The 26,102-nt window shown below is 33.0% G+C and overlaps 1 protein-coding gene and 1 long non-coding RNA gene across 12 annotated transcripts in view; one reads left to right on the plus strand and one right to left on the minus strand.

Annotated features, from left to right (window-relative positions):
- The window catches only part of LOC143305798 (uncharacterized), a 179,391-nt gene extending 157,857 nt beyond the window's left edge, over positions 1-21,534 (minus strand). For all 9 annotated transcript variants that reach the window (XR_013062961.1, XR_013062958.1, XR_013062957.1 and 6 more), the window contains exon 1: positions 21,340-21,534. This is a non-coding gene — a long non-coding RNA (uncharacterized LOC143305798). The remainder of the gene's footprint in view (positions 1-21,339) is intronic.
- The window catches only part of LOC117603711 (nephrin), a 170,571-nt gene that overhangs the window by 46,928 nt on the left and 97,541 nt on the right, over positions 1-26,102 (plus strand). For 2 of the 3 annotated variants that reach the window (XM_034323117.2, XM_034323118.2), the window contains exon 3: positions 16,584-16,622. The exons of the other annotated variant lie outside the window; for it this stretch is intronic. In XM_034323117.2, coding sequence (XP_034179008.2) covers positions 16,584-16,622 — 39 coding nt within the window. The remainder of the gene's footprint in view (positions 1-16,583; positions 16,623-26,102) is intronic. 3 annotated transcript variants of the gene reach the window in all.

The raw sequence follows: 26,102 nt of genomic DNA on the forward strand, positions 1-26,102 counted from the left end.
ACTAAAAATTCATCGAAGTTAAAATGATTTTAAGTGTCAATTAATCCATAAATTTCTATCTTTGTGAAACTATAATTACAAAGGTTTCAGTTTCGTATTTCTCAATTTGTCTGAAGAGACATTTGACAAATTGTTAAATCAATTGGAACCAACTTGTATTGAATTGTCATCATAAGATGTCTATATCCAGGTTACTTTTAACACCTGTTACAGTTCTATAGTGGAATTAGGTCAGATGGGTGTTTCCTCTTCAGTCTCCCAGTATTATCAGCTTTAAACATTCAGCTGATTACAGTTCACTATGATTCTATGACTATGACCTCGTGTGCCTACTTAAGGGTTAAGCTTACTACTTGCTGTCTTACATAAATTGTACAACAATAAGATTTGTGCTTCCTTGTCTTCTATCAAGCTCAACAAAGAGAATCATTGTAATCTGTATCGTCAACCGAAACGGATCCGGTGAATCGTTCAGAACTGGATTATCTTTTTCAAAGTAAGATCACGGTTAAATAAACCACGATCCAACGGGGGCATAAATCTTTGAGCGGAGAGACGGAAACGTGACTGGACTTAGTACCGATGAATTTTCAAGATTTATCGGTGTACAGCAAGTAACTGCTTAATCGAGTTAGTCAGAATACAGAGAAGGAGATTTTCATCGTGCCGCGAACACGTACGAATCAACCTTAATTACAATTCCTTCCGTTGCTATCTGACGATAAAGACGACGACCACCGCTTTTGGATTGGAATGTTAGATTAGGTGTTAGTTTCGTGCCGCGCTTAAGGTTTACTACGCTTCGCGTTTCCGTTTCTTGCCCCAAAGTGTTAAGCCGTTGATAGAAACGCGATCTCGCCTTTGCATCGGGGATATTGTTTCATCGTAGAGATCTCGTATTCACACTTGGCCAGTTGTCTGCGATTCTATGTCTCAAATTCCCCTTTGAGACCAGGCGAAGAAACTTGGTAATGGTTAGCGAGTTCGTGTGCTTTTCACCTATCCGACACTTGTGTACAACCAACACCAGGTAATACGTTCAAACGCATCTTTTAGAAACATGCTGTTCTTTGTGTTCGGAGTGGATGGTTCTACGGTGTATTTTCAAATGGAAACACTTCGGCTTAGAATATGGTAAAGGATACAATTTCGAGTGAAAAACTTTTTATTACTGTACATTTGTGCAGTTCTTGGCCATTGAATTCGCACCACTTAGAATTTTCAATATTTTTCATCTTTAGCAGTAAAGTTCGTCAAGTATTTAGAAAAAAATAATAATATACAACCCTTCCTCTCATTTGGGATACTCTGATGGTGGTCTATGTTAATTTTTGGCTAATAAACCTTTTTTAAAATCAAAGCCCTAAAAAAGTACCTCATACATAAATCAAGTACCTCTGGGATGTGCGTTCTAACATTTTTTTTTTTTTTTTTTTGATGGAACATCTAGATTACTCCAATTAATCGATAAATTTACGGTTTAAAATATTCTCTTTATTTCTCTCACTGATAACCTACATAACGTACTTTGACAAGGGAAAATTTTTTAATAAAACTTGTATGTCTCATATACACGTACTTTTAAAGTGAAATTATCAGAATATAAATATTAGCAAATGTGATTAAAAATTTTTTAAAAGGTTCATAATGGGTGAAAGTGTATATGTATATGTTGAATGATTATATACAGCAATTGGCGACAATGGAATTTTTTTTCATATAAAACTAAATTGAAAACGTAAAGTAAAATTCTTTTATACAAGGCTTGGTTTTCAAAATATCGCTTTTGAATATTCATGGAGTACGTGTGTGTGCAACGTGTTAGCTAAAAATCGATTTGATATCTCCTTGCGGATTGATATTCATATTCAGCATTGGTTTCGAAACGTTGACAATGTTAATACCAATATCATATCAGGGAAAATCATGTCATATTAACATTTAATTAGCGTTCAAATACTAATTCGTTGAAGAACATAGCTAATAATTATTATACCTAAGATTATTTGATATCTAAAGTTTTACTGCCTACTTCCTCTACATCGCCATTTACCCTGTGAAAGTCTGATTTGATCGTGAGTGTCTTTATAATTACTAATTCAAAAAATAATTTATATTGTATTCCATAAAATTATGTCACTAAATCTCAAATACGTTATACCTAAAATTATTCAAATGTTCAATAATAGTTGGTTAAAATTAATGCGTTCATTTAAGTATTGCATCGGGTGCAGTTTCACTAATTTACAATTTACTCTATCGATTTTTAATTAATCAACGAATTAATAGGGACACATCATTCTAGGTAATTGAACAATATTGTGTCTGGTAAATTGCTTAATGTTCTTTATTGATACCTTCTGATTATTATCGGAACTAATAAACATTTCATAACGATTACTAACACGTTGTTTCCCCTGGCTGTTATAGAATCGGTTTAATGCGAGAAAATTACTGCCTTGCAGAGACACAGTCGTCCAGAAGTGCCACGCGACATATATCTTCATTTTAATTACTAGAGGTCGGATACAGTTATCCACGATTATACCGAGTAAAAAGACGATCCCATTTCTTGCTACAGTAGTATGATTTTATTCGCGTACCGTACGGAGAACGGATATATTAAAACATATCCGGAACACAAAAAAAAGTAATAAGAAAAGTGGAGAAAAAGAGGTGTTCTTAATGAGACCTTTATAAAGTGATGACTACTATCAAATTATTATACAGTCTTTTGAATATACTTCTTTAATAACCGCCAACTTAGGCTTTCGCCTACTTTTTCTATTAAATATACTGAATAATTCAAGTAAAATTATACAAGTTATATTCCATAATTTTTGAAAGACTAAGTATACTCAATTTAAAAAAAAAATAATATTTACTGAATTAATGCAAAATTAGGTTAAAATTGTGGCTTTCTGTATGGTCTGTCATCCGAGGGTTGAAAGAAGTTACATCAAATTTTTCTAATGTTCGAATAAATGTTAAATAAATGTCACAAAATAAACCACATAAAACCATACTGGTCTATTTACGACGTGTTCAGTTACTGTTCTCATTGTCAGAAATGGCTTTCATATAAAAAGTAATGGAACAATTCAATTTACTAAAATGACGTGAGAACTGATTTTAACAGACAGGTAAAGTGTTAGGAGAAATTTATTGCTATAGAAAAAAACTTATTACGAGTGGCTTAACAGCATCACAGATATTTGTTTTGTGATAGGTGGGTAGAAGGAAAATGGACAATAATGGAAAGAAGAAAATGGAAGGGAAACTCGATATATGAAGGGTTCGGAAGAATATAGGACAAAAAGCGACACCTTCTAAGAAGCTAGAAGAGAATAAAAAACGAAATGTCGTCTTTCGATCAATTATGAAGTACACTCTGAAAAGAAGGGGATCCCTCAAGAAACGAGCCGCTCTTTACTATATTCTTCTGGACAGGCGTCCTTATTTTCTTTGTGGAAAGTTGCCACAATAAAATTCGATACGACTTTGAAAATATACTCGTTATCAAAGTAAAAGAAATATGTATCATATTTTATTGCTGTACATGTATATAGAGTTAGGAAAAAAATTAATAGCATAAGGTTACTATTGTATTAATATTATAAAAAAAATATCCTGGACAAAAATTATTAAGTAGAATAATAATTTCGACGAAATATTAAATAAAAAAATAAAAAATGTTTGGGATTTTTTAATAATTTTCTACTTTGCTTTAATCCTATAAGGTCGTTTAATTTTCAAAGCTGATCCCTGATACTTTATCCGTGAAAGAAAAATTGCTTTCCCGGATGCTTATTGGCACAGGTAAACCGGTTATTGGAATTTATTTAGAAGGGTTCGCACGGCTCATATTTACGCAAAGCAACTTTCTTTCATCCGGAACGATTATGGTAGGAACGATTTCGCGAAGGATCAAGATTTCACGAAGTACCTTTTCAACACCGCTCATTATTTATATCGGTAAATTGATAATTAGACCTGTTTCGTTTTGGCCAACGAAATTGATTTCTCTTTGTATTCGACCGCTCGCATACGCTACCCTTCGACTTTTATCTCTCTCCGCCTCTTTTTATATAGTTCCCTTGATTTTCTATCTTTTCTTTTTTTTTTTACCTATTTCGGGCAGGGCCACCTGATTGGTGGAGTCTGGCAGCCGCGGATCAATGGCGATTTAATTAAAGATTATAGCTCGACGAAAATTAAGATTAATCTCACCCCAGCTGTGGAAGAGAAGAATGAAAGAGGCAAGGGAGGAAGGGAAGTAGTGACGTTGAAGCGGTTTGCTCGTCGACCTCGCGGCCAACGGCCTTAATTATTCTATGGAGACAGATAGAAGGAATAAAGTCAAAGGAGAGAGAAAACGAAATCCACAGGGAATAAAATATGTATGTATAGGCCAAATAGGAATGAGAGATGGAAGCGTAACGGGAAATGCGAACAACTGAAGGGCGGAAAGAGTCGCTCCGATAATTTGGTAATTTCGATTGTAAAAGAGAAGCGTTTTTCAGAGAAACATATTTGGATAATATTTGTCACAGTCGACTGATATATGAGTCATTTGTGTGCCAAAGTTATTAACTTCACCTTTCAAATTTTTTGAAATCTCAGTGCTCAAGCACCTGATTGATATTTAAGTAACTAAGTGCAAAAGGTTCAAAGGCAAATTATATTGCTGTTCAAAGTTATAAAACACTGAAATTGCAAAAATTGCATTAAAAACATGCAAACAGTAGAAGTGGACAATTTGTCAAGTTTCCAAGCTCTTATTTGGAAACAGGAGAAGAAATAGAAGTGTATCATCACTGCTTGACTAGTATGCTTGAAAATTCGCGTGAAGATCGAATCGCTCACGTGGCAATATAACGAGAGACTACTTTAATAACAAATCTCTTCTAAAGTATAATTATACATCAAACCTTGCCAATCTTACTCCATCTTACATAATTTGAATTATCGATAATGGATAGGAGCAACCTTCCTGTTGGCTCCTCAGTTAAAATTATTGATTATGCATTATTGATACTTCAGTAACTTTGACAATTGAAACTTCTGCTTTTTCCCTGGACAACGAATATTTCATTATTCACCAAAGAGTGTCTGTCGTTGGTACAAATGCTCGTTGAAATCTTTTGTAACAAAAGGGTTAATTTCACCAGACCCTTTCATTTCATATATTTTTTACTCAATAGATAAATTATTCAAATACCTATTTAGCAGATGAAATCCGTTATTTAAGAAGACACAAATTATACTTTTGAATATTTTGTTCACGTCTAATAAAATATTTTCTTCAATTATGACTTTAAGGGTTATTCACCTTTCAGCATAGTCATTTGTTGATAAAGAAAAAATACACGAATAAAATATTTTTTGGAGTTTTATATCAAACCGGAATTGCATCAAAATTCATATTATACATCCCTTTGTTACAGTAGTATCAAATTGCATTTTTCACATTTCACTTTTTTTCTCTATTGGGAAGTTTTACAGTTTTTGAAAAACTTCTGCTCAAAATAAAAATAAAAATATTTTTATATTTCTATTGCTATTCCATTGTGCTGAATAAAATAAGACCATGAAGTGCTCCGGTTTGCTCATGTGTTACGTGACATATTTGACCTAATATTACGATCAACGTATCATTATAATTCTTATCAGTAACAATTGTAGACTGTTTAATTTGCTGTACACAGCATACACAAAGGCTGATCATATCTGTGAATACTTACACTACATGCAGGAGCTCATGCAGGTAAAACTAAGAAGGAAAATTGTAGAAAGAGTAGCTATAAATATTTTATTACAATGTTACAAGCAATTATTAAAAATAAACTCTTATCCTTGGTATCATTAAATCTTATAGAAATTACTTTAGATTCAAAACCTAAAAACTACTAACATTATTTCTGAAAGTTAATTTAGCTCCTCCCTTTCTTAATAACTAGAACGAAAGGTTCATTTTCACCGCGACAGTGAACGTGTTAATATTGTTCTGAATTGTGGGACTTTTCTCTTTTTAATTTATTCAAAATATGAAGTATTCTTGAAAATTATAGCGGGTCGTTTTTCTTATTGTTGAATAAAAGAAGAAAAAGATAAATGAACAGCAGAGGTAAGAGAAGTAGTGTCAAAAAGGGATGGTACTGTGGCGGACGGCGTCGACGACGTTGCACTCCGTCGAGACTCACGACATCCGGAAAACGAGGTCGAGGACAACGAGGAAGATCTTAGCACCCTCCGGCTAGCCAAGATATATGTATGTATGCGCGCGAAATAAGAGTATACCAATGCTACGAAAGAAACCGTCTGAAACATGCCGGGAGTTTTAATATGTACGCAAGCCAGAGACAAAGAAATGAAACGAAAAGGAGGTAGCTAAGATAACGCTTATACTTTAGTTATCGTTCATCTTCTATGAAAACAGGATGGTATAAATTATTTTCTAATATCCATTATAATTTTATTTTTCTAATTATAGTGCGTTTGATAATTTAATGCCAATTGGTTTTCTTAAATTAATAAGATTTTAGATTTTTGGATAGAGACCCAGTTCTAATTTAATTTTGTATTTCATATTATTTTCATTTCATTAATTTTGCACTGTGTCAAATGAACATAATTTAATTGCAATTAATTTGCTTTTGAAATATTTTATATAAAAATACATCCGCGTATAATAGATAGTAGCATAAAAAGCTGAATGTATCAAGTAAAATGGGTGGTGGATTTTCTGCAGTGTAGCCGAAAAATGTATGTAAGATAAAATGAAAAATAGACCAACCTTGATATAAAATAGAAATCCAATTTAAGATTATGTTTGAATTTTTGAGATCCCGCTGCATAAAATATGAAACATGCAAAAGTAAGGAAATGAAGGGATGTCCTCTTGATATACTATTATCGATAGATTCTTACTTCATTTTGAACAAATTTTCTGTAGAATATTTTCAGAGATCTTATTCAAACACTAAATTCAGTTATTCCTGACAGTCTACTAAAGCTTTCAGAAAGCACACTTTGTACTGTGAATATTAAAAGATTTAAAAAATCGATAATGCTGTTTTTGTTATTATTTGTTGTTTCTGATAACAATACACTATGATAAAATAGGTCTTTCATAAGCTGCAAATTACAAATTTCAATCTCTTTCTAATACGTACAACAAAAATTTCATGCACCGAACGTGACTGAAATACAAACATAAATTTTTGAGTATAAAAGATTTGTATAAAAATATGTAACAGATTTTACTAAAACCCATTTTCTCTGTATATTACATTCGGTGAATGTTTGAATTTAATACCTTTAGAAAACAATGTCTAAAATGATGAAATTTTGTTGCGAATTTTCTGTACATTTTTCACGTAGGACCATCTCTTTTCCAGGTTTTACCACTGCTTTCGACATATCCTGGACATAAAATTCTTTTATTTATGTCGATTGAGTAACAAGCTATACAGAATTGGAACATACGCTCATAGTGTGCGAACACCTTTCGATCGGAATCTACTATAATAAAAGGGTTGAAACGAGATTTTTATACCTACGTATGTACCACATATTTTTCTTTAAATTCGGAAATTTTGTAACTTTGAAAATCTGAAATTTTGAAATCTCAAAATTTTAGTATTTTTTTTTATTAAAATATTTTTTATATTTAAATATTTTTGTTATACGGAAAGTACGTAACATCAACTGTTAAAATGTTAAGGGAATTTGGTTTAGGAACACAACGGGTTACCAGCTATCAGACTGCTGTAATTGATTAAAGCACTCGTCTGGTAAATGAAAAAACTTTGGTGTCGAAACCTGATCCAGCAATCTAATTTCCATTTTTTTTTCTTCATACTGTTTTTTGGTAAACTGCAAACAGAACTTTGTACGATTTGTTTTAATCAAACGATTCGTCTGTATACGGTGCAATTCTACAGTGAGTATTATTTAATCAATATTTTTGTAACTATCTGGTTGGACACGTAATCCGTTCTAATGGAATTATGCGATAAACAAACAAAGACCAGATGAATGGGTTTCAAAACTGTGTTGAATTTCTGCCATGTACCAGATTATATAATGTTATTAAAAAAAGAAGTATCAGTTTCGAATTTGCAAATAAATAAATTATTAAGCTTAGTAGTTTTATGTAATTCGTTAAACTCAAATATTAAGAAATATAAAATTTCATTGAAAAAAGTTACAAAAATATGTCAGTTTTCTATATTTATACATTTCAGAATTTCAAAGATTCAGAATTTAAAAAAATACAAAAGTGATCTATTTGAACATTTTCTGTAGAACGAATAATTTACGAGATATTTAACCAAATGTATTTTACAATCCCTTCGAGGGCTGTTTTCGCCCTTTCAATATGGATGACGGCCTATGAAAAAAATATCAGGTAAATTTTTTGGGATTTGACAATATATCAATGTTTGATAAAAATCGGCGTGTATCAGTTAGGTAACTTCCTTTGTCAGAAGTGAGCAACGTGTCCCACAGAGTGTGATGTTTTTGTTATCAAAAACTACTCTATATAGGATTCCACAAAATTTACATCCATCTCAAATTTTTTTATTTTAATATTTTTCGAAGTGAATCTAAGTTTAGTAAGTACGTATTTCAATGTATTCTGTGGTATTGAAAAATATGAGTTTGAGAACGGTTTGTGAGCGATTTGACTTTCTACGGTACCATAAGTAAATAGACAATAATTGCAATAGTACAATTAAATGCAGAACCTTTCGACCACCATTTATCTAAGAAATATTGTAAAACGAGATTTGAATTTTTATTTTTTGCTTAATAATCATATTGTACATGCAATCAAGGTGGTAAATGCAAAATAGAAACATAGTGGTAAAATTGTTAATTATCGTGATGTATAATTACTATAGCAAGGAGGGAGTAAAAACCATATAATATATTCACTTCTTCTGTTCAAGCGTGAGCATTGAATTTTCATGACCAGGTAATTATCTCGTCCTCTAATGAGAAATTTTAAAACCAGTTAACTTATTTTCACCTGTTCGTGAAGTGGGGAAAATTTAATACAATATTCATAAAATTAAGAGTAAATAGAAATGAGGTAATCAATGGAGTGACATAAGAAATTAAATATCAAAGACTTGACACTAGCAGTCAAAATATTAATTAAATTTTTTCCCTTCAAAAATATTATATTTTTCTTGATTGCAAGCATTTCACGCGTGTATTAAAATGTCATTTAGTTTGATATCTAATTAAATCCAAAGAGAAAGAGCTAGTACCTACAATAACTCTCGATGCTTGTTCACGTAACAAAGCATACGAGTTAAAGCCAACTTTTATCAGTCTCAAACGTTCTTTGACAAAGTCGCATAAGTGGATACGTACAATGCGATTTCTTTCAGTTGCGAGAAAGAGGTACGATAATACGATAGCATTTAAATCAGAAAAGCGGATTACATACTCTGTTACCCTGATGCAAATGCTATTTGAGGGGAAATGTTAAATAATCTAGTCACGATTAAAAGTATCTTCTTTTGGACTTGTCTCATTCACTAATATATTTCATTCCATTTATTTGCTCTTAATAAATTATTATAGATTTTCAATTCATTCAACCACCGTGCACTATTCAAGTTCAAATTGACGAATAGAATAATGAAGAAATAAAGCAATTCTAATTTATTTTAAATTACTTTATATTCTTTCTGTAACCTTTAAAATTTATTGAAATGTAGATGTACTGAATAATTGATTTACATTAATTAATTGCGTATACAGTTAACACGTTTGTACGTTTAACAATATCCCTGGATGAAATGTAATTTTATTGTTTCGATGTATCATTCGATAATATTGCAGGTGTATTAATGATATTATTAGAAATTTAGACGATCGCGGATCGTGTCGATAGTTTGCGAATTTAACTAGCGCGAATAATCGCGGTAACTCGATTGTTTGTTTCATAGAACACGAAATTCGGAGCGATGGACGTAATATCGATACAATTATGCTGATAAGCTGAGAAATTCTACGCGGGATGTATGTGGTATTACAAGCATTAGAAGCATATTATAAATTATAATCCGCTTACACGTCATTATTATAGTGTATATTAATACGCAAGGATATTTCTGTACATTAAATGTTGTACAGAAATGTACTGTATATACTTGATTTTTATCATTGTAATAAATCTGTTACAAAATTAATTTGCAATTTATTCCACGATTAATAAACAGTGCGTTCTTTGTCAATAAATAATGCATTGCAGAGTTTTCAATTATACATACTAAATTTTATAATATTAAATAACTAAAAATCATATCATATTTTCTTCTAACTCACTTCTAATATTAATATCGTCAAAATTAAGATTTTGAGATTTCTTCCTTTCCCTGTATCGCCATCTTCCCTAAGGAAGCCTGATTTGATCACCAGTGTGCCTAATTACGAAACACTGATTGAAGAACCAAGTCTCTTTTGGCAGAGGGCAAAAATATAGGAAGTATCACAATTAAGCCTAACTTCTGTTAGAGTCTGTAAGCTGGGCATTTGAATTGCAGTTGTTCGCATTCAGGAAACTCGGAAACTCTGGCCACTTAAGCGTCCCGTGTCTCTCAGAACACGTCTAAAATCTGCAGTATGTTCGTGCTACTTTTACTTATATCTCCTTGCCTCTGTATCTCAAGCCTCGCGTGTATATAGAGCAACCGCTACGTTTCTGTGGGGGCCGCTAAATCGAAAAACTTTGCCACTCGACGCTCAAGTCAAGAGTAGAACGAATCGAAATAAAATGATAGCTGGTGGTACGGGTTTGGGTTAGGGCCACCTAGTTGCGGTGCTTCACAATGATAACGGTTCGGGGTGCGCTTGCACGTAAAAAGAAAGAGGAACAGAGAAAGAAAAATAGCGGGACCAGTTCTTTGTATAGGTTTGAATGAAATGTAACAGTATGTACAGTGGGGAACAAAAGTATTGTCGTAGACCAAATATCCTTTAAAAATCTAATTAAATATCTAAACTGAGCTTGGAGAAAAAGTGAAAAATTTATGAAATGATTATAAAATTCTAAAATATAATTTTTCTAAAATTACAAGACCCCTAATGTCTTAAAAATTGGTATAAATATAGTCCACATATTTAAACTGATTTTCATTTGTTAAAATCAGTAAGTAGATGTCCAGTTGAGATTTTTTTTTAAATAATAGTTTTCTAGAGCACTCTCAAATTGTAGTGTCTGCTAAAGAGTGATAACAAAATTTTCTGCTCTCAAAAAGTGATATGAGAGTCAACTCCCAAAAGTACTCTCAAAAATACATCCACTTGAATTTCATATATGTGTAAATTTTTATTAGTACTACTATCATATATTTATTATACAACAGCCAAAAGGATAGGTATAGGTAAATAATAATTGTTTACTTGTTAGAAAGGTGTGTTTTCAACGCGATAGTTAAAATACTTGTCAACAGGTTTATTTGTTCAGCAAACGAATATTGAACATTGACATTATCATGTGCGCGATACGAACGTTATTTTCTGCTTTCATTGCATACGAGTCACATTATGTCCACTCTCATTGCTTTTATACAACGTTTTACTAATTACATTCGTAACTTAACAATTGTAATGTTTCCACGTAATATATTTGCAATGTACATTTTTAGCAGTCCTTGAATTGGATGTAAATGGAACGCGGTACACAAATAATCCTTGGATATTTTCAAAGCTGTCATGTTAAAATATCGTAACGCTGTTAACAGTGTTATTGCGGAATATAAATATGAAAACTGTCTTGTTATACGTATGTAAATGCGATATTACCAATACACAGGAATAAATTTTGAAGAATGTAAGAAAATTTATTTTAAAAATAGAATGAATAGAAAATAGGATTCAGTCCTTCTCGTCTACTTTCTTTTTTTTGCATATGATAGTATGTATAAAAAATCCAGTGAGCACCAATTAGCTCGGACTTACATTATGCTAGATAAGTGTAACATATGAACAAAGTGACGTGCTCGTCGACGTATCATTAATCAAAGTTGAAAGCAGGTATTATAGATACCTTCCGGTAAAGGGTTTAAATTATCGAACTTTCTAGGAAAGCGGAATACACCGCTATGGTATCGACATATTGATCGATCGGGTAACTCTCAAGAAATAAATACCTTAAATGAAGTCACGAGATTATAAAACAAGCTTTCGATTAACCTTTGAAGGTGTTTGACGGCTATCGTTCCAACGTATAAACTACCCGTTATTTTGTTTAAAGGGAAACTTCGTTCAATGCTGAGCACAGTTTAAAAGAAGCAAAAAATTGCTACTTTAAAAATGCTTCCCTTTTTCTCAAAGGAGTAAGCCTATTTGGAAGAATCAAAAGAACTTGCACCTTTGAGAATTCTTTTAAACCTACCCCTTTGGAAAAAATTTAGCAAACATTAGGAGATGATTGTATCTTTTCAGAGTGAATTTCTGCAGAAATGAAATGATCCTTGTTACCATTCCACAAAATTTTATTAAATTTAGGATTTTTGGGTTAGAAGTCTATTCTTAAGTGTGTAAACTATTTTGAATGTGAAAAGTAACGAATAGAAAAGTTGAAAGTTGAAAATTAACTAATTTTAAGCTTAGTAATTAGAACTCAATATGACTTGTAAGGAGACACCTATTTCCACTGCAGCAGTCAACGTGTTAACAGTCGAAAACAACGAAGAAGTGTTATAGAAAATAAAAAGCAACCGTTTAGAGAGAAGTTTAATAGCATAAAGGTTTATCGTTTTTAACGTTTCGCCGTGTAAAGCATTCTGTCGCCTCGCCACCTTGGTTGCTTCCCTCCGTACGCGGCAATCGACTGTTGCCCGAACTAGTCGAGGCAATAAGACGAGAGAACACCACCTGTTTCCAAGTGTTATGAAACCTCCGGCCAGTAGCACCGTCTTTCACAACGACAACTTGCCACGTAGATATACACTGTAACCCTTTCATACATGTTCAGATCTTTGCTACAAGCCCTCGGCTCCAAGTCCGTTAACACCAACTTCTAAACCATCAACACCATTACTACCTAAGGTTACTCTTTACGGTCCGCGAGATTTTGTCGCCAGATATTGCAGATGACGCTTAATCAGATACCCCTTTTGTTCGCCGTTCTCCTGAGAGAGGTTTTCCCTCGAACGGTCTGTTTTTTCGATTAATAACATCGTTCACAACGCCTGGTCTGACGGAATTGTTTTTTTTTTTTTGACCCATAATGGAGGTTTTATTTAATCGCGAAACATTGTGATAGTGATTATTAAAATTGTACATTACGGCTGCATTATCGCGAAATGAAATGCGAAATATTCGCATCCGATGCGATATTCCCGCGCTCTTCGATTGGCTTGTTTTTCCAACATAAATTATTCAATCTTTTTGACCGTACATAATGCATAGGAACAGAGTCCGGAATTATTCGAGCAAAAATTACGAAGGATACGAAGTTATTTGCGGATGATCAATCATTTGCTATTCGGGTAATTTTGAAATAATTATTTACTCGAGAAACAATTAATTATAGATAAGTTATTATTTCAAAATTATTCAAATAATAAATTATTCGTTATTTGTAAATATTTTCGTATCCAAAGCACAGTAATGCATCATCAGCAAATAATTTTATCATATTTTTTGAAATAGCATTTCAATCTAAATACGATTATATCTCGAAAAGCTAAATCATAATAGAATTCAATTCTGAAAGAATTTTTCTGTTCACATGCTACATAGAACAGGGACGAGGACCAGAGCAATTGCTCGAATCAGTGTGATACGTTGTAACTCAGCCACGAGTAACCGAGCAATCTCTCCCAGCAACGTGATATGTACGTTGTAACCTAACAAATCAGGGCAACAACACGACACGTCGGTTTAAGCCACCGCAGATACCTCAATATTTCTGCAAATGTTTAAATCTGTAATTGGCAGACCGTGGAAATCCTCATGCAAAAATATTACTTTTATATCAAATATTTTCTCCATCCATAGAAAGTATTACCCTAAATTTTACTAATTTATATTGTAAGGTTCTTTGATGATGACATACATGAAATTAGCATATCTTTAGGTATTATGAAAAATAGTAATTAATATAAATAGCATACCAATTACAAATTTACACATTTGACATTTTATACCTATGCGGTCAAGTAATAAATGACACTAAAAAAGCTCCCAAGATATTCCATCAGAATTAATTAAGTTCTTATTGCAATTTTTCAAATACTGTTTGTTTTTTACCATAATAGTTAAGAATTAAATAGCCCATCCCCCCCCCATTATTTATTTAAGATACAATGTATTCCATTGTTCTACGTGATTGCTTTGATATCCATTCCAATTCTCCAATAAAAATTCACCGTTTTAATATAAATTCCATTTTCATCAAAACGTCCATAAAAAAGGTTACATATCAATTTTGTAGAAACAATGTTTATAGCCGAGAATATGAATAAATTCATGCTTCGCTCGCAAAACGAACATTGTGTGTACAGCTGAAAAATTCAACAGGAGAAGATTTTCAAAGATTACAGTACCGTATTCCTGTATACACTCGGTCGTTCATGAATATTAACGATTGTGCCTTCTTTAGTTACCGTTACACGGCACGGTAAAGGGATGAAGTGGTGGCAAACAATAAGGCGAGCGGAAAATCGAACAACTCAAAGTTGAATCGTTAGACGAAAGGGCGTAATTCGACTCGTTACATTTCCATGTATGTATTTGCTCTAACAGGGAATTATCTGTCGATTCTAACCGTGTAAGTTACCGCAGTGCCGATGCGGTTTCGCCGGTAATATTCTGACCCGTATGAACTAACGTAATACCTGGTCGAACAAAGCGAACCCGCTAGTTGGATGGAGAAACTTAATCTTCAATGTACGCGGACTGAAACGTAATGAATGCGAGTAATAGAGAAGTGGGAAAAGGTACCATTCGATGCTCTCTTATCGTCGACGTTTATCGTGGCTACTTGTAAATGACGCTTGTATTGTATAAACCATTACCATATTTTTCGAATCAATGCGCCTCGGGGAATTATTTCAACTTGATATTCAGTTCTGCGATTTGAAAGATTTGATTATTAATACTTCGTTCGTCGCAGTGAAAATAGACGTTCGTAAGAAATAGTTCATTTTTAAGCTTTGTATTTGTTAGCAGTTTTCGAATCTTAAAATTCTTATAAATTAAATAATTAAATAACCCAAAAGAAAATGTATTAAATAATGGATACATGTGACATATATTGTCCCACCAGGGTCGAAAGGGTTAAAATATTTGATAGAAATAATTAATATGCAAGAATAATTTCTTTCCTCCTTTTCTATTGATGAAATTATAAAACTTGTTCGACAGTTGAACGTTCATTTCCGGTCAATCGAATGATATAAAAAGTTGGTAACTTATCGGTCCATCTAATCGAGAAAGAAAGAGGACGAACGAAAGAATACGAATAACCAACTTTCATTGCAATTTCCTGAACTCACGAAAAGCACAAGTACGAGATTGTAAGCCATTTGAATTTCCCATCGTTCTAAAAGCGTATCAGAATTTCCTTTTCAATTTCCAAACATTTTGATTCGATGAATATTAATTTTTTCGGATTTTCTGCTGGAAATATCGATAACGGTACATCGTTTTCTACCAGGCTCTCGCATCCATTCCGTCCCAATTTCACTTTCACGAAAACTGAGCGGTTGCGATTTTTAAATTCACCCGTTTTGCGTTTCCGGTGTCGGTTAATCGCGGTGAACGCCGAGTTTGCGGTGCAAACTTTATTTCACGCCCAGCAACCATTACTATCCCCCATCCTGACCCCTTCGTTCCATCCCTTCCTTCCGTTATATCCCTTTCCCAAGCGTGTTCACTGAAAAATTGTACCTAGTAGATTACGCCTGTAGGGGTGTCAAACAACGGTGCGACTAGTTTTCAATTTTTATCGATTTTTTATTTGACTTTTTTCAACTGTTATTAGAGTATAAGCGCTGTAATTCGATCATTTGGTTTTTTGATCCATTTTCTTCAGCTTAAATTCTGATTCAATGTTTTCTTTTTTAGAGATACATTTTGTAACCTATAGAGGATGGAAAGTTGATTTTGATACTTCAAGTTGTTTTTACTCTTTTAAAGGGTTTCATAATCCTTTAATTGAAAGCTAAAACCGAAATAAAAATAAAAGAACTTTGTTAACACGATTTGTTTTCGAGTTTGTCTATTGTTTTTATTTTTAGGTTTCAAAGGGGTAGCTTTGTTTTTTACAATTTACCACTGTACCACACATAAAATTTCCATTCTCTAAAGGTTAACAACAGATTGATTTGAACTGTATAGTTTAAGATACCAAATCTTAAAAAAAGAAAGAAAAAACAGAATTATTATTCCATGAGTTTGACACTCTAAAAATATCCTCTTCCCTTGTGGATATTTGTTACTCCCTTAGATCGTATTATAATACCCATGAGTAACAATGATTTGAAATTCACATAGCTATTTCTTTTCGTTCTTCTATGATTTCTTATGATTTATATATATTTTTGTTACAGGGGGCCCGCGGACATTTTCTGCTAGGCCTTACCGAGGAGGTTGGTTCGTTTGTTTGGTTTGCAATTAGGATTAGTCAGTAGAATTTTTCTCTCTAAAATGAACGCCGATTTCCTCTTCCTTCATCTATCACCTATATCATTTCGCTTTCACGTACGTTTCTATACCTCTATGTATCTAAATCTATGTTTATATCTATGTGTATGTTTGTACGTGTACACGAATACGATTCTTCCCTATACTTTGTATCTTTCTGTGTCTACTTTTCATTTTTCCTCTCTTTCCCACCAGCTCTTGTTTTCTCGTTCGTCATCCGATCATGCATATCATCAAGCATAACTTATCTGTTATACATTTTTACTTGGCGTATATACGTTGATACGCTTTCTGTTTGTGTCTGTGTAATTAGTTTTAATATGTATCGACGTGTGCATACTAATGTACCAAATATTTTCACGAAATGTAGCGTGTGTAATAAAAAAAAAAAAGATTCAAATGCAATATTTTGAATGTAGAGTCATTTTGTAATAAGGGTGATATGTTTCGTGAAAAAATTTGCATGTACAGCACCGAGCATGGTAGGTTTACCCTAAGGAAATGACGATGTGGAAATTGGATGTCGCGATAATTCCTTTCAATTATGTACTAAATTTTATATAATTTAATAATTCAAAGTTATGTTATTTTTTTTTTCTAAATCAATTTTAATATTAATATCGTGACAATTGAGGTTCTGAGAACTTCTACTATGCTCGAGACTATACATACGTATAGTACATACATTCATTCGTATTGATGAATGATCTTTACATCATGCAATGTGTAACATCAAGTCCTTGCTACTCTAATGCTGAACTGTATCCTTATATCAACAGTTCGTGTTAGTAGCATTAGTTGATTAATGTTTGTTTAGATGTGTAATCGTTACGTGTGAAGCTGCGAATACAGTGGAAGTGTTTTCTGATTAACTAACATTCTGCCGAATATGTCATAACAAAGTGATTACATTGTGTACTAAACAACATTATAGATCTATTCGTCAGAAAATTCTTCTACTGGAAATTTTATTTCTAACACGTGTGATCTGAATGCACAACGCAAAAAATCTCACTATGTTGTATGTTTATGTTCGTGCTATGATTTAGGGAATAGAATTCTTTTCTTATAAATATTTCACAGTTATCCACGTTCTTTTGGTAAGTATACGTGTAAAATTGGCCATTGGAAAAAGAGTTGGAATTTTTGTTCGCATTTTCGATCATTTTGAAAAATAACATTAAACAGTCCACACCTGTCTTTTATAAAGATAATATTTTTGTAAATTTGTCCATCCATTGTGGAAGTTATTGTAATATGTTTGAAGTGGAATGTTATTGAACGAATTTTAAAACGTTTCTCATTGGAAGAATAATTTTCAAAGGAACAATGTATAATTTTGAAAATGAAAATGATATGGAATACAAAATTAAATTAAAGTTGGAGCGCTCTCCATGGTCCGCCGTTCAAGGGTTGAGATTTAAAAAATTGTTAAATAAATGATATTTATCATCCACACGATCACTGAAGGGTTAAACTAATGAATGTACGATTTTCAGTATAATCGTACTTCTATGAAAAACATAATTTTCAAGTTTCATAATTAGCTGCAAATATATTTAGGTGTATTTTCGAAAGAAGTAGTGAAAAATTGCCAGACGAAGCGATTCTCAAGAAGAACGACGGCAACGATGACGACGACAAGATTGTCGCTCGACTGACGCCTCGAGTACCGAGTCTCGTTGCCTGAGGCGGCAAACATTCGCGACATTCTCGACATCCATTGTCGGTACCGCCGACGACGACGTCCGGCGATGTGCACTCGACGACGCCGCTCACGTTCCTGATCGTCGTTCTTCCAGGACAACCGCTCTGGCGTAAAATTTCTGCGCGAGTGGAAAGCAAACGAGATATCCTTCCAAGGAGAAATTCAGATAGTAAGACTCGAAAGAAAAGCATCAATGTGGATGTCGTTAGATCACACCATCTTAATGCGTCACTGAGTATTATTCAACTTTCTAAGTGGATGGCCTAAGTGCAAACAAGTACCAATACCCTCTTCAAGATTAGTTGAAAAACTTAATACTTTTTATATTATTCATTTGTCTATGATTCCCATTTGAAAACCAAGTTATATGGAATTTGAAATTTTGAAACAAAAATTGATAAAAAATTCAGCTTAAAACAGTCATCATTAATGACTGAATTAGCATCCTATCATCTAAAATAAAATCAATCATGTTTGCAACATATTTTGTTATGGAATATTTTAAAGCATTCTACATATTGAAAAATTATTAATACAGTCAGACGTATAATATTAAAGGAGTCTATTTGATTTCATTCTACCTTTTGCAATAGAAATTGCATCTCATGGGTCTTCACCGTTAACCCTTCGGTTAACGGTGCAAGAGGGTGACTTCCTGTCATCGTGCACCAAACTATTGAAACCGGAACATAAATGAGTCAGACGAGTGGTGGAACGCTACTTTCCTCTGCAGTTTCCTTTGGCAAGGAAAAGCAGGCTTGCGCGTGGGTGTACTATCATTTTAAATGAATGCTTTGAAAGATACAGAAGGTCTTCCGTATCATAAGCTCCATAACAAAGCCTTTCAATCTTTCATAATATAGATCAGATTTCTCTACCGTAAAATCTTTCAATTTTTAGTGGCTAATATGTATAATGATTTTTTATAAACCTTTTTGCATAATTTACATATCTTTATGTATTGTTAATAGAGCAGAGCATTTCTTTTTTAAAGATAAGGATATTGATGAATAATGGGATATAACTGTCTAACTTCTAAAATAATAATTAAAGGATATACGAAAGGTAGGAAGACATAAATGCACATGTCACTAGGATACGACCGACAATGAGAAGTAAGGAAGCGCACAAATGAAAGAGACAAAGTGGAAGTGACTTACTTACAGTCAGACGTCACGTGTCTGACGTGGAAAGGTATCACGTAGTGGTATACGTAAATTTTGTCTGTATGCATTACTCTGAAGTTGTTTTGAGTTAGTTCCAATCAGGAACGCATGAATATTAATATCTTGCCCTGTTTAATATTAAAATGGATGGAAATATTAATACTGAATTTTATGCGAAATTACGAAAAATTCGTTCCTGTTTATTGTTGCTATACAGGATGTAGCCGATGATAGAATTAAAAAGAATTAAAGTTTTACATAAAAAATATAACGAAAACTATTATTCATGATTTTGTATTACTATTTGAAATAACCAAGCAATTTTTCCAATGAGGTTTTGAGATATCTTTGAAAGATATAACGTGATGACTACTTGTAAGATTTGCTACTATTTTTAAAGAAAACATACGTAATTTGCACTGTTCGCTAGTTACTATTATTACTGTTTAATTTCGTTTCAAGCTATTGAAATTTCACTTCTACCGTCCTCAATAGCTCGAGACGTGTCATAAAGTTAGGAATTTCCGAAGGGTAACAGAAACTAATTACAACGACGTTGAGAAACTAGCATTTCAAGCTTAAGAATCATAACTTGGAGGAAATTCTGTGCTACTAAATTTCTCTCTGCTGTAGCTACATACTAGATGAGGAATTACCAATATATGTTTAGCTCAAATTCATTGAACTGTTACAACTTTTAAATCACACTTGCATTGTTGAAAATTATTTCAAGAATTTATAACATTTAAAATTAGTGCTGTAAAATGAAAGTTGTAAAGAAGTTGGATAAAGTTAGAATTTAGTTAGATTGAGTGACTAATTAGTAGTGAAACTTAGTTACAAGTTAGGTAATTTTGAAGAATCAGGCTACCAAGTCAGACAATCAATTTCCATAGAATTAAAACTTTGTATTTGGACTAATGAAATCACTGATCTATGATGATCAGTTGAAATCCATGGTTACTGGGTGTCTAATTAATTAAAACACTTAAGTCTCGTTTAAACTTAGAAACAATGAACTTAGGAATATTACTTTTTAATGTATGAAACTCTTGTATTACAAAATTTCAGCAACTAATTTTAGTACAAAAACAGTTTGCAATTTTAATTAGATATATTTATTGTATCTATGTTTCTTAAATATTTTTATTATAATTAATTTGTTCAGACGTCTATGTAAAATTTTAATTTGTAATGTAATATAATAGGCTTGATTCTACGTATATTTTATAGTAATTGGTTTGTAATTTGCATTTGATATACTGAGTAGAGACATTAAAATGTATTAACAGATCATATATCTGATACTGAATTTGATAGATTGATTTGAAACACAAGATGACTATTAATAACTGATACAATGATTACTATTTAGTACTACTAACAATAGCATTGATACTATTATAAATCCAATCAAATATTTTATGCTCTTTGCAAGCGTTTTGGATATCCTATTCCGTATCATATTGTTTATGACTGATATGACAAATATTTATATCTACAGATAGGTACTAATGAAAATTTAATACATACTACAGTAAAATGTCAATTATCTGAACTAATAGAAAGATAAATCAATTTGGTTAAATGGTTTGTAGCAAATTTACCAATGTGTCATAAAATGATTGAAAAGAAACAAGTTTCAAATATGAGTAAATGAAATAAATTTAAGAATTAAATTAATTATTCTTTTAGAATAAATATTTGTATTCCCTCTACCTTTTTTATTTTAATCAACAATGATACAAAAATACAAAAATTATACACATAACCTATACGTGCACTGACCTGTGACACACAGTGTTCGGCTACAAATGGATATCCTTGCAAGGGGTAGTAGCTGGAGTGATCTTGAACAACTTTCTTTTTCACTAAAATACTTGTTAAAGCTTAGTTTTTGAATTAAGAATAAAAAACACAATCAATCAGAGCACGCATGCTTAGCCGCGAATGTAACAGCTGGAAAAACCGCGCACGATCAAGGTCACGAACAAACTATGCGGCACGTAGGTTCGTAGCCGACACTCTTGTCACTGAGCATGCGCAGTATGCGCGCTCTGATTGGTTGTGTTTTTCATTATTAATTCAAAAACTAATAAGCCTTATCGAGCATTTCGATACAGGAGAAAATTGTTCAAAATCACCCGCTACCACCCCCTACAGGGTTGTCCACCCCAGGCTTAACACCTTATACATATAGGTACTAAATTCTAATTAGCTTAAATAAAATTTTATTCCCGTATAACTTAATACACGTTTAAATACGTGATTTCTTCTGCACTCGTATAATTGATATTCAAATAATTATTTCAATATTTTAGTGTATCAAGAAAAATTTCATCGAAAATTATTTTTTTCTAAAATTTATAACAATTTTATGCTATAATTGCAAAATGATTATTTCTATATTATTAACTGTTATAAAATCACGAGAACGACTTATATAGATTTAGTAAAGGTGAAACTGGCACCTGTGTCTCGCACGAATTAAACGCCAATAAATTACGAGTCGCAGATTGGATTATCACGGCTTATGCTCATAAGCTTGGTTTTACGAGTTAAGATGTGCGAGTGTAGTAAATACAAAAGTAATTGAAACAATTGAAAGGTAACGTGTACTGATGTACTTAATCTAGCTTTTCCGTTACTTAACACTTTCGCTGCTGTAGTTGTCGAATGCAAAGTGTTTAATAAGTACATTTCAAAACACAGAACAAGCAATGGAAATATTTGCGTAGCAATTGGAAACAAAAATACCTAAACTTAAATGTCTCTTATGGCAAATAAAACTTTACTTATTCTCGGGCACCCGTACACCCCTAGTTGAGAATAATCCTAAAATCCTCTCCTCAAACGAAAATAAAAGGTAGGATCTCGATGAATCCGTAAGTAAAAGTAATTTTTACGATTTATCGACGTAAAGAGGGATTTCTTCTGTAACACGGAGGGTGTTCGGATAAGGATAGCGAGGAAACATAGGCAGGGTCTGGGTTAGGTTTATTCATCCGTAAGAGAAATGAAATTTCAAAGAGGCAACACCTGTGTCCCGAGTTTAGGTTCGCTCGAAACACTGGCACACCCTTTCCAACGTCACTCTGATATACGAACCTAACGAAATTCCTTTCCGTTCTATCTTATCGTTCTAACTTTTTCGATGGAAACTGCATCACTGAGTTTCGAAAACGTACCTTACCTAGGCTTCTATACATACAAAGGCTTCGAAACTGCGAAACTGCGAGCTACGGATAAATTGCTTCACGAACAGATGTTTATTTTTGGGACTAGCTTCGATGTTATTCGTGTAATGTTTGTAGTTGGTTGAAGCTTCTAATATTTAACGTGAGCGCCGGTTAAATAACATTTTAGAAACACAACCTCCTTCCTCTGTGACAACATATAATATTTATTAAACCCTTGCAAAACATCATTTTTAATAACAAGCCCTATTTATTTTCTTTTCAATTCATTGCCACAAATTTTAACTAAAAAATAATTGAAATAATGAAAATTAATAAATATTTAGATTATATAATGGAAGACTAATTTTTAAAGAAACGCTGTAAAATGTAGAAAATAAGAATAGTATAAAATACAAAATTAAAGTAAAATTGTCTCTCTCCATGATCTGACATCCGAAGGTAAATTATCGCCATATAATATCGTTTAATAATAATAATAATAATAGAAGGAAAGCTAAGTCTTCGTTGATGCTAGGTGAGCAGTAAACTGGCCGGAAGAAGCGTATATGAAAACGGGAGCAGTTTTCCTTAAACCGTTTAGAGTAATGGAAATAAAATCCAAGAATAACGATTGACAGGTGCCATAAAGAGGTAAGTTTCTCGATGCTTTCAAGCGGTAGCAACCAATATCCGTCGCGTCGGTGTCGTATCGTATCACGGTACACGTACGCAATGGATATTGTTTCCTCGTGGTCGAAAGTTGAAAAGATACGGGAGAAGTTTTCCTCGAACTCGTATCTAGACGACAGACACCCCTTTTCGGTTTTCACCGAGGTAATGGGCTCTGGAGCGTAGTGACAGCCGCGAAAGGAGGTGGGTACAAAAGCGAGGAAGACACGATGCCGAGCTTCCTAAAGCGTGCCGGTAACAAATCATTCAGGAGGAAGCGACCTGCTATACAGTTCCTGCTTTCCACCCCTTCGCGGACGATTTGATTTATATGTCGGTCTTGATTACAATTGATTTTAGTCTGACGGTATCTGGTTGCGAGTACGTTGCATCGTTCTCGATCGTATTTACAATTGTATCTGCCGTGTAAATCACCGGTGAGAAACAGCGACGTTTCAAAACGCCACACTGATAGCTTCGCAAAGCGAGTAGACAAGGGCTTTTATTTTTCTTCTCTTCTGCGACATAAGATTTTAAAAGAGGTATTGTCAACGCTTCGTTTCTTACTTTTATCGCAAGTTTTTATATGACTCTGTATAAAGATAGCATTTTCTCCCCTTTTATTTATTTATCCTTTTTTTATTTCCATCTACCTTAAAAGGTGTTTACTTTTCACGGTTCAATACTTTTATATTTTGATCTTTGATGGAAGCTTTTAACGGGGATAATGATTTAATACACATTGTTGGTTGAAATTCATTGTTTGTTGGTTCGTTTAAATGTGGTTTGTGATTATTGATAAATATGTTTACCTGGAAATCATTATTAATCACTGTATTGTTTAAATTTCACCAAACATTCATTATTCAGTATATAATAAATTTTATGTTCAAAGTAAATATATTTATTGATGTAATAATTACAAATGATATTTAAATCAACCAACAAGTCTCTCCTGAATTTCTCCAAGAGATTATGTTTATTTATAGTCCCAAATTAGGTTATATTAATAATGACAGCTGAAGTCTGAATAAAATAAGCTAAGTAATAAAACATTTTAAAAGGAACGTTTAATTTTGTAAAGTAAAGTTTATCCACGTCATAAATTAAATTGAGATACATTTATTTTTTATTCAGCATTTTACTTTATAAAAATTCTACAATTTCTACCACGAGTGTAACAGAATTTCTTTTAGTTATTTTAGGTAGCTATTTCGGTAAAGGGCAAACAATGTAATGTTCAATTATTCAGCTCTGAAAATATGACATGACATAGTATTCTCAGCGGAACCGTTTCGTGGTGTCTACTGGAACCTTAACTTTCGAAAGTATGCAAAGTCTAATATTGTGGAAAACTTTCAAAATAATCGTTTTAAAGGTTCAAGGATTAACCACCATTAATATTTCTAAAAACAAATACGTATTTGTTTAAAAAAAAAAAAAGGAGAATTTGACATTCGTATCTTCTAACTTATGGTCTCCTGTAATATACCTATAACTTCCATATAAATCATTTTCTGTATTTTCAATACTTATAGAAATACCGTAACTGTTATACATTAGCACGAGCATTCTATGTACACCTAAATGTACAAATAGAAGTTGGCGATCATAGTTCTGTCCAGGTTCGTACACGCGTACGTGCACATTTATTGAATTCGCATATGTACATACATACGTTCATAGAAATACTCCACGATGGGGGGTGCACGTATCTAACCGTGTACTTGCAGGCAGACGGAATCGTTTACGTAGAATACGTTTCCGTGTTAAACGGCCGGAGTACGTGATTTCATTTACGATACGAATTCACGATCATTCTACATCCGTTGGAAATATGGTGGCTCACGTACGTCCCTTCGTCCGGTACTGTACGGTCCTGCACTCCATAAAGCACGCAAAACCGGATCAACTAGGCATTTAGCACGGAGGAACAGACATGAAGCCCACTTCCGGGATTTACGTGCCACCTCGAGATTCATGTTTCATTGTGGAGGGAGGTCTTTCGGCCTACCGATTTTATAGGCTGATATCGTTTTCACTCGGAATAGGTTTCAAAGATGCTTGTCATGATGGGAAGTTTACTTTGTAATGACTCGGCAAACATTTCAGAAGAAACTTTCACTTCACCGGATAAACATTTGAGGCCATAGATTTTTCTCGCGAGGCAGAGATTTTTTGAAAATTAGGAAATTAGATAATTGGAGATGGAAGACGGGGAAATTAGGAAATCGGAAATAGGAGAATTAGAAAACTGGACAGGTGAGAAATTAGAAAATTAGGATATTAGACAATTGATAAATTAGAAAATTAGGGAAATTGAAAAATGAGGAAATTAGAAAATTAGGCATCTAAGAGATTAGGAAACTGGACAGTTGGAAAATTAAGAAATGGGGCAATTGGGCAGCTGAGAAATTAGGAGATTGGAAAATTGGAAAATTAAGAAAGTAGAATAATAGAATCATAGAAGAGCCCATCTCCATTTCTAAGAAACCTGACTTCGACCATTCAAGAATTAAACCATCCCTCTGAACCACTGATATTTTAACATTACAAAATACCAAAAACTAAATATTCTATATTACACCGTATCTACCGCAGGTAGCTACATGAATACCTCTATGATACATGCAGCTTTCATTGAATATCAGTGCATATAAGCAGCTTCCTTTCACGGAAGTAGGCTATTGTCGGCGGCAAAAA

This window comes from Osmia lignaria, chromosome 11 (genome assembly GCF_051020975.1).
Source record: "Osmia lignaria lignaria isolate PbOS001 chromosome 11, iyOsmLign1, whole genome shotgun sequence".
Lineage (NCBI taxonomy): Eukaryota > Metazoa > Arthropoda > Insecta > Hymenoptera > Megachilidae > Osmia > Osmia lignaria.